Source organism: Somniosus microcephalus, chromosome 8, assembly GCF_052327205.1.
Source record: "Somniosus microcephalus isolate GS21.2 chromosome 8, FLI_Smic_1.0, whole genome shotgun sequence".
In the NCBI taxonomy this organism is placed as follows: domain Eukaryota; kingdom Metazoa; phylum Chordata; class Chondrichthyes; order Squaliformes; family Somniosidae; genus Somniosus; species Somniosus microcephalus.
This window is the reverse complement of record NC_140994.1, coordinates 129972670-129986278: the sequence shown is the minus strand read 5'-3', so window position 1 is coordinate 129986278 and position 13609 is coordinate 129972670. Positions and strand designations below refer to the sequence as shown.

The 13609-nt window shown below is 46.0% G+C and overlaps 1 protein-coding gene across 1 annotated transcript in view; it reads right to left on the bottom strand.

Annotated features, from left to right (window-relative positions):
• Positions 1-13609, bottom strand: part of LOC147113790 (dedicator of cytokinesis protein 2-like) — a 611919-nt gene that overhangs the window by 371689 nt on the left and 226621 nt on the right. Inside the window, exons 16-17 of the mRNA XM_085996164.1 lie at positions 7531-7603; positions 7182-7285 (exon numbers count right to left, since the gene is read on the bottom strand). Of these exons, the coding sequence (XP_085852290.1) occupies positions 7182-7285; positions 7531-7603 (177 nt within the window). The remainder of the gene's footprint in view (positions 1-7181; positions 7286-7530; positions 7604-13609) is intronic.

Sequence of the window (13609 nt, the reverse complement as noted above, 5' to 3'; positions counted from 1 at the left end):
TCTCAATCCTGTTCCTCGTGGGCATATGCCCACAACGCAAATCTGCTCCTAATTTGGTACTAAAATTGGTGGTCTTGTTTAGAAAGACCACAGCGGACTGGTGTGGAGAATGGAAAAATGTTGCAACACAGGATGTTCTTCCAAGGTTGGGGCTGAGGTATAGAAACATAGAAACATAGAAGATAGGAGCAGTAGTAGGACATTCGGCCCCTCGAGCCTGCTCCGCCATTCAATGCGATCATGGCTGATCATTCAAATTCAGTACCCTGTCCCTGCTTTCTCCCCAGATCCCTTGATCCCTTTAGCCTTAAGAAATATATCCAACTCCTTCTTGAATATATTTAATGAATTGGCCTCTACTGCCTGTAATGATCAATAACATGTCATTCTATAGTGGACACTAGGTGGAGCCGTAGAGCTGTGTAGAGCTGTATATAGCTATATGTATAAGACTACACTACCCAGCTGTATATATATATTAAGACTACATTACCCATGAGGCACTAGGCTACCCACAATGCAGCAGTCAAGATGGAAGCCTCTACAGATACTGTACCTAGTCCACATGGGCTCAATAAAGTAACTAGCAAAAGCTAGCTGTGTTCATAATAAGAATGTTTATTTATTAATGAACATAAGATGGTACCAGGGTGGTGAAGATCTGCTGAAAATTGTGAAAAGCGAAATGGAGAATTTGAAGCCACCAGAGCGTTTGAAAATCACAGGAACTTTCGACTACAATTGGCAGACTTTTAAACAACAATTCGAACTCTACATTGCAGCCATCGGATTCGGTACAAAGCCAGGCGCAAGGAAGATAGCGTTGCTGCTTACGGTTGCAGGCCCACAGGCGATAGAGGTATTTAATACATTTGTATTTAATCCAGAGGAGAACAGAGAAAAATTAGAAGATGTGCTAAAAAAATTTGATGCACATTGCTCTCCCAAAAAGGATGAGACCTATGAAAGATACATCTTCTGTTCTCGGACACAGCAGCAAAATGAGACTTTTAATAGCTTTATAACTAATCTGAAACTGAAAGCACAGACATGTAATTTCTCTGAGCTCAAAGCATCCATGATTCATGACCAGATTGTGTTTGGTATTCATGATAAAAAAGTCAGGGAACGTCTGTTGAGAGAAAACGAACTAAATTTGGAAAATGCGGTGAAAATATGCCAAGCCAGTGAGCTAGCTCGAAAGCACGCGAAGACTTTCAGTGAAATCAATAATGATGCGATTGTAATGAGTGATAATGCTGCTGTCGGTGCTATGTCCTATAAGGGGAAGAAACATGGGCAGAACAGAAATGAAAAGCAATCGGAGGATGACATTTTAAATTGTAAACGCTGTGGTTACAAACACCAGTTAAGACAATGCCCAGCGTTCGGAAAAATGTGCACAAAGTGTAATGGAAAGAATCACTTTGCCAAACAATGCTTTTCAAAAGTAACTAAGAAAGGGCAACGAGTTAATGTAATTGAGGACACTGATTTAAGTGAGACATTTTTTGTAGGAATGGTGTCATGTGACAATATCAAAAAAGATACAGAAAATGTGCAGCCCTCAGAAATGGACAATGCTGAACATAAAGTCAATGCAGTAAAAGTGGACAAATGGATGATCCCACTGCAGATAAATGGAGCATTAGTTACATTGAAACTGGACACTGGGGCAAAAGCAAACTTAATCAGTATGAGTGACATAAAAAATATGAAAGAAAAGCCCAAAATACAGAAAAAGTCAGTACTACTGAAGAGCGAAAATGGACAGAAAATAGATAGCTTAGGTGTATGCAGACTTAAAGTGACAGTCAAAGACAAAGTGCATCATCTCATGTTTTCTGTTGTGGCTGAAAGACTTGATTTGATACTAGGTGACAAAGCTTGTGAAGACATAGAACTGGTCAAGAGAGTCTACCGTATAAACTGTGCCATAAGCAGGCCAGATGACTCAGGTGATGAAGCAGAGAGCCCGTCAAGGATGAAAAGGCCAAAGGGTATCCATGTCTTCAAAAAGCCTAGTTTCTCCAAGAAGAAAGAAAAAGACTTTAAGGTCAAAGAGAAGCCAAAGGAAGAAAAACACAAAGAGGAAAAACACAAGGAGAAAAAGTCCAAAGATATAACCGCAGCAGATGTTGTTAAGCAGTGGAAAGAGAAAAAGAAAAAGAAGAAGCCTGCACCAGAGCAGGAAGCAGTTCCGGTGGATATTCCTTCTTCCCTCAGGCCAATCTTTGGTGTTCCATTAGCCGAGGCTGCTGACAGGACTATGCTGTATGATGGGATCCAGCTGCTAGCAGTTTTTCGAGAGTGCATTGACTACATTGAGAGTTATGGCATGAAGAGTGAAGGAAACACTGAAACCCTCTCCAAGCAAAGATCGCAAGGAGACCTCGATCTATACAAGAGCAGATTGATGACAATGCCGCAACTGCATTTTGTCATTCACTGCCAGAACAATCTCATGAAGACACATCAGACTTACCCGTGTTGAGAAGATCCACACGTGAAGTAAAAGAGCCTGATAGACTTAATATTTGAGTACAGTGTAAAGCTTTGAAAATGTGTTGACTGTTTTGAAAATGTTTGGCCTAGAAATTCACTGGCCTTAGCGCCGCTTTTGAGGCGCTAGAGGGCCTAGCGCCGAAGTTATGGCCAGTTTAGAAATTGACAGGGGCCCTAAATCGGCGTTAGGCCGGTAGCGCTGCGCCGGCACCGATGACGTCATCGGTGTGCGCAGCGTCCCGGTTGCCATGGTAACCCGCCCGAACTCGGAAATTGAGTTGCAGCCGTCTCGCCCGTGGCAGCCGCAAGCAACGTTCTGGCAGAGGTGCCTTACAGAACTTTGCGCCGGCGCATTAAAGGCCCCGCGGCGGCGGCCGCTTTCCCGCCGGCCGCCTGGCCGCAGCTCCCTCCCCGGACTTCCCCCCCCCCGCCCCCGGAACAGAAGCAAGCCCGGCACTTGTCCGAGGTGCCGGGCTCATTTTAAAAAAGATTATCGCGGGCCGCGGCCGGGTGCAGGCAGCTCCTCCTTAACGGAAGGAGGAGGCCTGCACTTCCCGAGCCTGCCGCACCGCAGCGGGCGCCGCAGTGCCGGAATAGCGCCGCAATGCGGCGCGTGGCGCCAGTTTTGAGGCGCTGAGACCCCTCAGTAGCGCCGGCAGGCGTTTGGGCGCGGCGCTACTGAATTTTTGGCGCGCGCAGGGGGACTTAGCGCCAGCACTAACTTCCGGCGCTAAAGCCCTCGCTGCGCCAAAACCGAATTTCTAGGCCTTTATGTTTATAGAGCACTAACAAAGTGTTACTGATATTATAAGAACATAAGAACATAAGAAATAGGAGCAGGAGTAGACCAATCGGCCCCTCGAGCCTGCTCCACCATTCAATAAGATCATGGCTGATATGATCCTAACCTCAAATCTTCTATCACTCTGCATCCACCCGAACCCATGTGATCTCCCGGGAGAGGCGAAAAACCAGATAAAGTCCCAATGGCCAATTTGGGAGAAAAAAACCTGGGAAATTCCTCTCCGACCCATCTAGGCGATCGAAATTCTTCCAGGAGATCACTCTGTCCCTATATTTTCTACAGTATTTACCTTCTGTAAAGGCGATCTCCACCCCAGCCAGGAACAGGAATAAAACCATCTCCTGAAATCTAACAGAATTAGAACACAGTAGGAGCAGAACAAGGCTACACGGCCCCTGGGCCCGCTCCACTACCCACAGGGCCATGACCATTCCGAACCCAGACTCATGTCCAATTTCCTGCCCGCTCCCCGTAACCCTTAATTCCCTTTACTTCTAGGAAACTATCTATTTCTGTTTTAAATTTATTTAATGATGTAGCTTCCACAGCTTTCTGGGGCAGCAAATTCCACAAACCTACCACCCTCTGAGTGAAGAAGTTTCTCCTCATCTCAGTTTTGAATGAGCAGCCCCTTATTTTAAGATTATGCCCCCTAGTTCTAGTTTCACCCATCATTGGGAACATCCTCACCGCATCCACCCGATCAAGCCCCTTCACAATCTTATATGTTTCAATAAGATCGCCTCTCATTCTTCTGAACTCCAATGAGTAGAGTCCCAATCTACTCAACCTCTCCTCATATGACCACCCCCTCATCCCCGGGATTAACCGAGTGAACCTTCTTTGTACTGACTCGAGAGCAAGTATGTCTTTTCTTAAGTATGGACACCAAAACTGTATGCAGTATTCCAGGTGCGGCCTCACCAATACCTTGTACAACTGCAGCAATACCTCCCTGTTTTTATATTCCAACCCCCTAGCAATAAAAGCCAACATTCCATTGGCCTTCTTAATCACTTGCTGCACCTGCATACTAACTTTTTGAGTTTCGTGCACCAGGACCCCCAGATCCCTTTGTACTACAGTACTTTCCAGTTTCTTGCCATTAAGATAATAACTTGCTCTATGATTTTTCCTGCCAAAGTGCATAACCTCACACTTTCCAGTATTGTATTCCATCTGCCAAATCTCTGCCCACTTACTTAGCCTGTCTATGTCCCTTTGCAGGTTTTTTATGTCCTCCTCACTCACTACTTTCCGTCCCATCTTTGTATCATCTGCAAACTTTGATATGTTACACTCGGTCCCCTCCTCCAAATCGTTAATATAGATTGTAAAGAGTTGGGGACCCAGCACTGACCCCTGCGGAACACCACTAGTTACTGGTTGCCAATCTGAGAACGAACCATTTATCCCAACTCTCTGCTTTCTGTTAGAGAGCCAATCCTCCACCCACGCCAGAATATTACCCCCAATCCCGTGATTTTTTATCCTGAGCAATAATCTTTTGTGTGGCACCTTGTCAAATGCCTTTTGGAAGTCTAAATACACTACGTCCACTGGTTCCCCTTTATCCACCCTGTATGTTACTTCCTCAAAAAACTCAAGCAAATTTGTTAAACATGACTTCCCCTTCATGAAACCATGCTGAGTTTGCCCTATTAAATTATGTTTATCCAAATGTCCCGTTACTGTCTCCTTAATAATGGACTCTAACATTTTACCAACCACAGATGTTAGGCTAACAGGTCTATAGTTTCCAGCCTTCTGCCTACTACCCTTTTTAAATAAGGGTGTTACATTAGCAGTTTTCCAATCTGCCGGGACCTTTGCTGAGTTCAGTGAGTTTTGGAAAATTATTACCAATGCATCCACAATCCCTACCGCTACTTCCCTCAAGACCCTGGGATGCAAGCCATCAGGTCCAGGGGATTTATCCGCCTTGAGTCCCATTATTTTACCAAGTACCACTTCCTTAGTGATTTTAATTGTATTTAGTTCCTCCCCCCCTAGAGCCCCCTGTTTGTCCAGTGTTGGGATATTCTTAGTGTCCTCTACTGTAAAGACTGATATTGTTTTCTTGAAAGTTGATTGATATTGATTTTGTTAAACCTCAAAGAAAGGGGGATGTAATGATCAATAACATGTCATTCTATAGTGGACACTAGGTGGAGCCGTAGAGCTGTGTAGAGCTGTATATAGCTATACGTATAAGACTACACTACCCAGCTGTATATATATTAAGACTACATTACCCATGAGGCACTAGGCTACCCACAACGCAGCAGTCAAGATGGAAGCCTCTACAGATACTGTACCTAGTCCACATGGGCTCAATAAAGTAACTAGCAAAAGCTAGCTGTGTTCATAATAAGAATGTCTATTTATTAATGAACATAAGACTGCCTTCTGTGGTAGAGAATTCCACAGGTTCACCACTCTCTGGGTGAAGAAATTCCTCCTCATCTCTGTCCTAAATGGCTTACCCCTTATCCTTAGACTGTGACCCCTGGTTCTGGACTCCCCGACCATCGGGAACATCCTTCCTGCATCTAGTCTGTCTAGTCCTGTTAGAATTTTATAAGTTTCAATGAGATCCCCTCTCATTCTTCTAAACTCCAGCGAGTACAAGCCCAATCGACCCAATCTCTCCTCATACGTCATTCCTGCCATCCCAGATATCAGCCTGGTGAGTCTTCGCTGCACTCCTTCCATGGCAAGAACATCCTTCCTCAGATAAGGCGACCAAAACTGCACAGAATACTCAAGATGTGGTCTCACCAAGGCCTTGTAAAACTGCAGCAAGACATCCTTGTTCCTGTACTCAAAACCTCTCGCTACGAAGGCCAACATACCATTTGCCTTCTTAACCGCCTGCTGCACCTGCATGCTTACCTTCAGCGACTGGTGCACAAGGACGCCCAGATCTCGTTGCACTTCCCCTTCTCCCAATCTATTGCCATTCAGATAATAATCTGCCTTCTTGTTTTTGACACCAAAGTGGATAACCTCGCATTTATCCACATTATATTGCATCTGCCATGCTTCTGCCCAATCACCCAACCTGTCCAAATCATACTGGAGTTTTTTGGCATCCTCCTCACAGCACACCCTCCCACCCAGCTTTGTGTCATCTGCAAACTTGGAGATATTACATCTAGTTCCCTCGTCCAGATCATTAATATATATTGTGAATAGCTGGGGTCCAAGGACCGATCCCTGCGGTACCCCACTAGTCACTTCCTGCCACTTGGAAAAAGAGCCGTTTATTCCAATTCTTTGCTTTCTGTCTGCCAACCAGTTCTCTATCCAAGTCAATACCTTGCCCCCAATCCCATGTGCCTTAACTTTACATGCTAATCTCTTATGCGGGACCTTATCGAAAGTCTTTTGAAAGTCCAAATACACCACATCCACTGGTTCTCCCTTATCTATTTTACCAGTTACATCCTCATAAAATTCCAGTAGATTAGTCAAGCACGATTTACCTTTTGTAAATCCATGTTGACCTTGTCCGATCCGGTCACTGTTTTCCAAGTGCTCTGCTATTACATCTTTTATAATGGACTCTAGCATTTTCCCCACTACCGTATACTTCTGAGAAAGAGTAGAGGGAGCTTTACTCTGCATCGACTTGTGCTATGCCTAACCTGGGAGTGCTGGCACTGGGTGCTCGGAAAGAATAGTGTTCCATTACCTCCATCCCTCACTTTGTTGAGCACAAATATTTACCAAAGCAATACAACTTAACAATTATATAGTTAAGTGATGTCGGAAGTAATCCAAAATCTGTTATATGCAACTAATAGACAATAAGCTACTGTCAGGAGATCAATCCGTTACCAGCCATTGTGAAAACAAGACCACGCACCTTGTACACTAGCAGTTCATGAGCGCCATCTTGTAGCGTTGTACCATCATCTTTCATCAGTCTTACGAAGGCCATTGCAAAATTCTTTTCACTCTTGTCTTTTGCTGTAAGTCACAAAGAAAATAAAGCCAATTAAATCTGGGGGCCTGTGGAAGATTGTGTAAGAAGTGAGGGGTAAAAGTGGGTATGGAGAAAGGGCAAAGAGTGCATGAGGGGTGAGGGAAAAGAGGGGCTGAGGGGAAAGAGTGTGAGACGGGAAAGATTGCCCGATTATACCTCTTTGAAGCGCCTTGGATGAAAAATACTATATAAATAAAGGTGCTATATAAATGCAAGTTGTTGTACTTACACTCTTGCGATGATCTGTGTCTAAACATAAATCTCAGGTGTATTCTTTGCATTTCTTCCATGGGAATGGCCACCTAGTAACAGACAGGTATGTGAGTCAATCAGTCAGTGATTATACATAATGGCCCATATTTTCCGATCGCAGGCCTCCCGCGGGCGGAGGCCTGCATCTTGAAAAATCTGCGCCCTTACCTGAGGGCTCCCGGGATGCACACACTTCCGCTCCTGGGCCTCACCAAACTCCAAGTGCGCAGGGCCCACGTATCCCAGAGGCGCATGTAGTTCACAGCGTCCCTGGGATCACATGGGCCATAGGGAACCAATCACAGAAGGGAATCTCCCTTCATACATTTGACAGGAAGACCTGTCAAATATATGAATGGAGATCAATGAAAAAACATAATAAAACTTTAAATAAAATTTTTTTAAATCACATTTTTAAAATGACATGAAATTACAATAAATTAATTATTTTAAACAAAAATGAAATTTTTTGAAAAAAATAATTGAAGTATTTTATGGGGCTAAAAATAAACTTACCTTTTTTTAAAGTATTTTTAAATGATAAATCAGTGAAAACATTTTTTTAAAAACTTTTTTCAACTCTTATCCTGGTAAAAGCAGGCCTTACTCCTGCTTTTACCAGGCGTAAGAATTGTAAGGGTTTTCTGCGGGCGGAGGGTCTCCAAAAAGCGTAACTATCCGCCCGCAGAGGCCCTTCTCCAGGGCAGGCAGAGGATCTGTCAAGAGCTTTCTTGACAGATCAGAGATGCCGGTTTTCAGTGCATGCGCTGTGCATGCCTGAAACCGGCATTTCCGATGACCCTACGGGTGGGTGCACAGCGCATACCCACCTGTAGGGATCGGAATATCCGGGCCAATAAATTTACCACGATAATTAAGGTGCAGTGTTGCACTTATGTTGTTATATTTTCCAAATGACTCCCTTTTACTTAATGTTCTCAGTCCTCGCTGGCTCAAGCCTGTGTTGTGAGGATATCTCTTCCTGTTAAGGATTACGGGTTAAGAGTTGTAATGAAAAGCTCTTGTATAAAGCCCTCGCATTGGCCGTGAATTTCCACGAATCTGCTCCCACTCTGCCGCTGAAAATGCAGCGGACGCCCAATTACTTGTGTAAACAAGGTTTCCGCCACACATCTGGTGAAATTACAGTGGCGGAGCAGAATTCAGCTCCAAAAATTATGTTTGGAGTTTGATTTTTTGCCTACGTAACACTAGTCACTATGCTTCAAAAGTAATGCACTTTGTATTATTTTTTATTTGTTCCTGGGATGTGGGCGTCGCTGGCAAGGCCAGCATTTATTGCCCATCCCTAATTGGCTTGAGAAGGGGGTCATGAGCCACCTTCTTGAACCGCTGCAGTCCGTATGGTGAAGGTATTCCCACAGTGCTGTTGGGGAGAGAGTTCCAGGATTTTGACCCAGCGACGATGAAGGATCGGCAATATAGTTCCAAGTCAGGATGATGTATGACTTGAAGGGGAACTTGGAGGTGATGGTGTTCCCATGCGTCTGCTGCCCTTGTCCTTCTAGGTGGTAGAGTTCGCGGGTTTGGGAGGTGCTGCCAAAGAAGCCTTGGCGAGTTGCTGCAGTGCATCTTGTAGATGGTACACACTGCAGCCACGGTGCACAGGTGGTGGAGGAAGTGAATGTTTAAGGTGGTGGATGGGGTGCCAATCAAGCCGACTGCTTTGTCCAGGATGGTGTCGAGCTTCTTGAGTGTTGTTGGAGCTGCACTCATCCAGGCAAGTGGAGAGTATTCCATCACACTCTTGACTTGTGCCTTGTAGATGGTGGAAAGGCTCTGGGGAGTCAGGAGGTGAGACACTCGCTGCAGAATACCCAGCCTCTGACCTGCTCTTGTAGCAACTGTATTTATGTGGCTGGTCCAGTTAAGTTTCTGGTCAATGGTGATCCCCAGGATGTTGATTTGGGGGCTATGACGATGGTAATGCTGTTTAATGTCAAGGGGTGATGGGTGGATGCTCTGTTGTTGGAGATAGTCATTGCCTGGCACTTGTGTGGCGCGAATGTTACTTGCCACTTATTAACCCAAGCCTGAATGTCATCCAGGTCTTGCTGCATGCGAGCATGGACTGCTTCATTATCGGAGGAGTTGCGAATGGAACTGAACACTGTGAAATCATCAGCGAACATTCCCACTTCTGAACTCAAATATTACGGTCGCGATTTCGCCGACTGAGGTGGGTCCAGGGCAGCCATGGTCGGTAGCGCGGTCCCAGCCCACTCCCTCCAAGTGATTTTCCATTGAATGGGCTTATTAAGCCTGCCCAGCGAGTTTCCCAGCCAATTAAAAGTAAGCGGGTCTGATGATGTAATTTGTTGATGCGTCATCAGCCGGTTTCCTTAAAGGGGCCATGGCCACATTCATTTTGACAGTTGTGCTCTCAGTGTTCTACAGCATTGAGATGCTGCAAACATCGACAAGCACTGCACAAGATACATGGCTGCACCCAGACTCTCCCATGACTCCCTCCATATGCTTATGGAGGGAGTCACAGCACACAGGGAGGTTCTCTTCCCTTCCAATGGGCGGAAGACACCTCCCCAGGAGACCAACGCAGCCTGGTTGCACATTGCACAGGAGGACACAAGCAGGGAGGACCAGACTGCAGTTGCGCAAACCTTTCAAAGATCTCAGTAGATTTCGAAATGTTACTGCCAAGCCACACTCAACTTCATCCTGCTGTGCCACTCATCACATCCCCATCACTCTGTCTTCCCTACCCTACTCCTGCACATCCTTACTCACACCAACTTACCTTGGACCTCCACCCATCCCTCTCTACCTACATTAACACTTCCCCATCTCACTAGCCACCCCTCACACTCACCCTCATCCTACTGCAAGCATACCAACTAACAACACACAAGGGTAGGCACTTGGATGGTTTAGCCAATGTTCATGTGAAGTTTCTGGTAATGTGTTGTCAAACATTTAAATCTTTATTTTCAATACTTTTGTGTTTTTGGACAGAATTATGTGCACCTTGGAAGTGGCTTAGTGAGTTGCAGTGAATGGTGAGACATAACGGTACCCCCCGCAATGGTCATGAGTGTGAAAGGAATGGCTTGGGCATTTATGGTGCTGGTGTGGGGTGGTGCCAACCTGGTGCATCATGCGGCAGCCAGTGTGTACAGCGTCAAGTGAAGTAAATCTGGCCATGGTGAGGCCATCCCTGGCCTCACGGGCAGCAATGTGGTCGGGAGCTGATGCCTTGTGTCCTGTGCAGCATCATGTGATTGCAGAGAAGGTTAGTGTTGTTGTTGGTGCTGCTGGTGTGCCTGGTGATGCTGGTGTTGGGGTTGATCGTGGTGGGATTCTGAGGACCAAGGTGAGATTTTTTCAAGGGGACCGATGCTGCTGGAATAGATGGCAGCTGAAGTTGAGATGACAGAAGCGATCTGTCAATGGTGAGAGAGGTTGTTCCAATGAGGTGACAGTGGATAGAGAGTTTCCTCCAAACACTTCCAAACTGCATATAGCTCAAAAGTGTCTTCCAAGTCCTGAAGGCTCAAGCTTCTGACATTGGAAAGTGAACAATTGTGAAATGGTAGCTTTTATACCTGCTGTTATTTCTCAGGATGACAGCATTCATCCTTCCATCACTCCGCCAGTGCCCTTGCTATTGCCTGCCAATCAGCCAGCCCAGGCTGCTGCTTTCCATGCCGAGATGGTGCAGTCTGCAGCCGGGCCTTCTAGGCCCTGAGCTGTTCGAGGTCATCCTCCAAGGGATGGAAATTATGTACAGAGCTCTGGTTAGACCCCATTTAGAGTACGGCATTCAGCTTTGGGCACTGCAGGTAGGATAATTGGCCTTGGAGGGGGTGCAGCGCAAATTCAACAGAATGATACCTGGGGCTAAAAGGGTTAAATTATAAAGACGTTTCATAGGCTAGGCTTGTATTCCCTAGAATATAGAAGATTAAGGGGTGATCTAATTGAGGTATTTAAGATGATTAAAGGATTCAATAGGGTAGATAGAGAGAAACTATTTCCTCTGGTGGGAGATTTCAGAACAAGGCGGCATAACTTTAAAAATTAAAGCTAGGCCATTCAGGAGTGATGTCAGGAAGCACTTCTTCACACAAAGGGTGGTGGAAATCTGGAACTCTCTTCCCCAAAAAGCTGTTGAGACTGGGGATCATTTGAAAATTGCAAAACTGAGATTGGTAGATATTTTGTTAGGTAAAGGTATTAAAGGTTATGGAACCATGACGGATAAATGGAGTTGAGCTACAGATCAGCAATGATCTCATTGAATGGCGGAACAGGCTCAAGGAGCTGAATGGCCTGCTCCTGTTCCTGTGTTCCTATGTGCATCTTGTTTTGCTCAGAGGAGTTAGTGCTGGGAAGGAATTTTTCATTTTGAGCACCTTGTCAAGGAATCCCAGAGCAGGTATTGTGCATGGTTAGATCCAGAGAGGTCAGAGTAGAATTGGGATGGAGAATTAAAGTGGCAAACTAACACTTCCAGTTCTGACAAAAGGTCATCGACCTGAAACATTAACTCTGTTTCTCTCTCTACAGATGCTGCCTGACCTGCTGAGTATTTCCAGCATTTTCTATTGAGATGTAGTTGTTGTTTAATGATTTAATCGCTAGGAGCCAAAGTAACCAGCTTCACATTGAGAGCTTTGAATCTGATGCAGCTGAGACAGAGATTTGTGTCCTCTATGAATTTAATGTCAATTTTCATTTTGCTCCGGGTTCAATTACTTTGAGCCAAAGCCAGTGTGCAAGGCCCAAGAAACCCATCAGACCTTGCAGTTTTAGAGTAGTGACTGGCTCCCACACTTGTCCCCTACCTGTGGGATTCTGGGGCCCATCACAGCCCAGCACCAAAAATACCACCTGCACCACTAGCCTCAGCCACTGCTCAATTCACCACACCCCCAACACTCACCTACCAACAATCTCTATCAATCAAAACTCATACCTAACATTCATAGTTTCACCTCACCCTCCCACACTTAGCACTGCTGCAAGCATCACACCCACAGCTTACACACACTGACAGATATTCAACCACGACAGCCACATCACCCAAACAGATTGCACGACACTCACTGAGACACTTCCCTCTCCCTTGCAGGACAAGGTGCCGCACAACTGGACACAGCAGGAGCTAGCTGGCAGGAGACAGGCGTGCCTGCATGTCCTAATCCCCATGGAGGAGACAGTGCTGGCCATTACTGGAATGGCCAGCGCTAAGGCCCTGGCCAGCGGCAGGGCTGGAACCATCAAAGCTGACGGTATCCTCAGAGCGAATCATCCTTCTCACATCCCACTTCCCCCTCATCCCACAATCTCTTCTGATTTACAAGCTGCAGATTGTGTAAGCATGCACCTCTTACTTTCCAATCACCCCCGCACCCACTTCACCACAACCTTATCCTTGTGCCTTTCTCCTTTCAGATATCCAATAACTGCAATATGCCCAGGCATTGGATGAAGAGCAAGAAGACAATGATGATGAAGCAACACCGTCACTCGATTTCACACTTGCAGCCATCAGCCCAGATACTGAAACTGCACGTAATTTAGTGGATCGCATAGAGGCGGTATCTGCACGTGGTGAGACACCAGACACGAGTGGCCTGCAGCCAGAGCAGGGGGCAAGGATAGCGCAGGTAACAGCTCGTCGGAGGGTGAGGTCGCACATGAATTCTGCAGCAGAGAACTCAGATGAGGACATCGATAGGGCAGGCTGCAGAAGAACGCTGATGGGTATGCACAAGGAAATGCTTGGTGCGTTGGGAAGCCTGCCAGAAAGCCTGCGTACAATGTCAAGAAAGAGTCTGGCACCAAATTGGCACAGGGCTTTGCACACAGCTTGGAGCCCCTCCTTTCCACCACGGATGTGGTGGTCAACTCTATTAGCACACATGTGGACCCAACCATGATGTAGCGTCTGCTGGCCGATGTCTCAGCTTCCATTGCAACTCAAGCAGCTCGGTGGAAGCTCAGACAGTTGTCATGCAAGGTCAGTTTGCTGCCATGAAAGCTCACACTGCTGTCTTCATGGCTGTGGATTC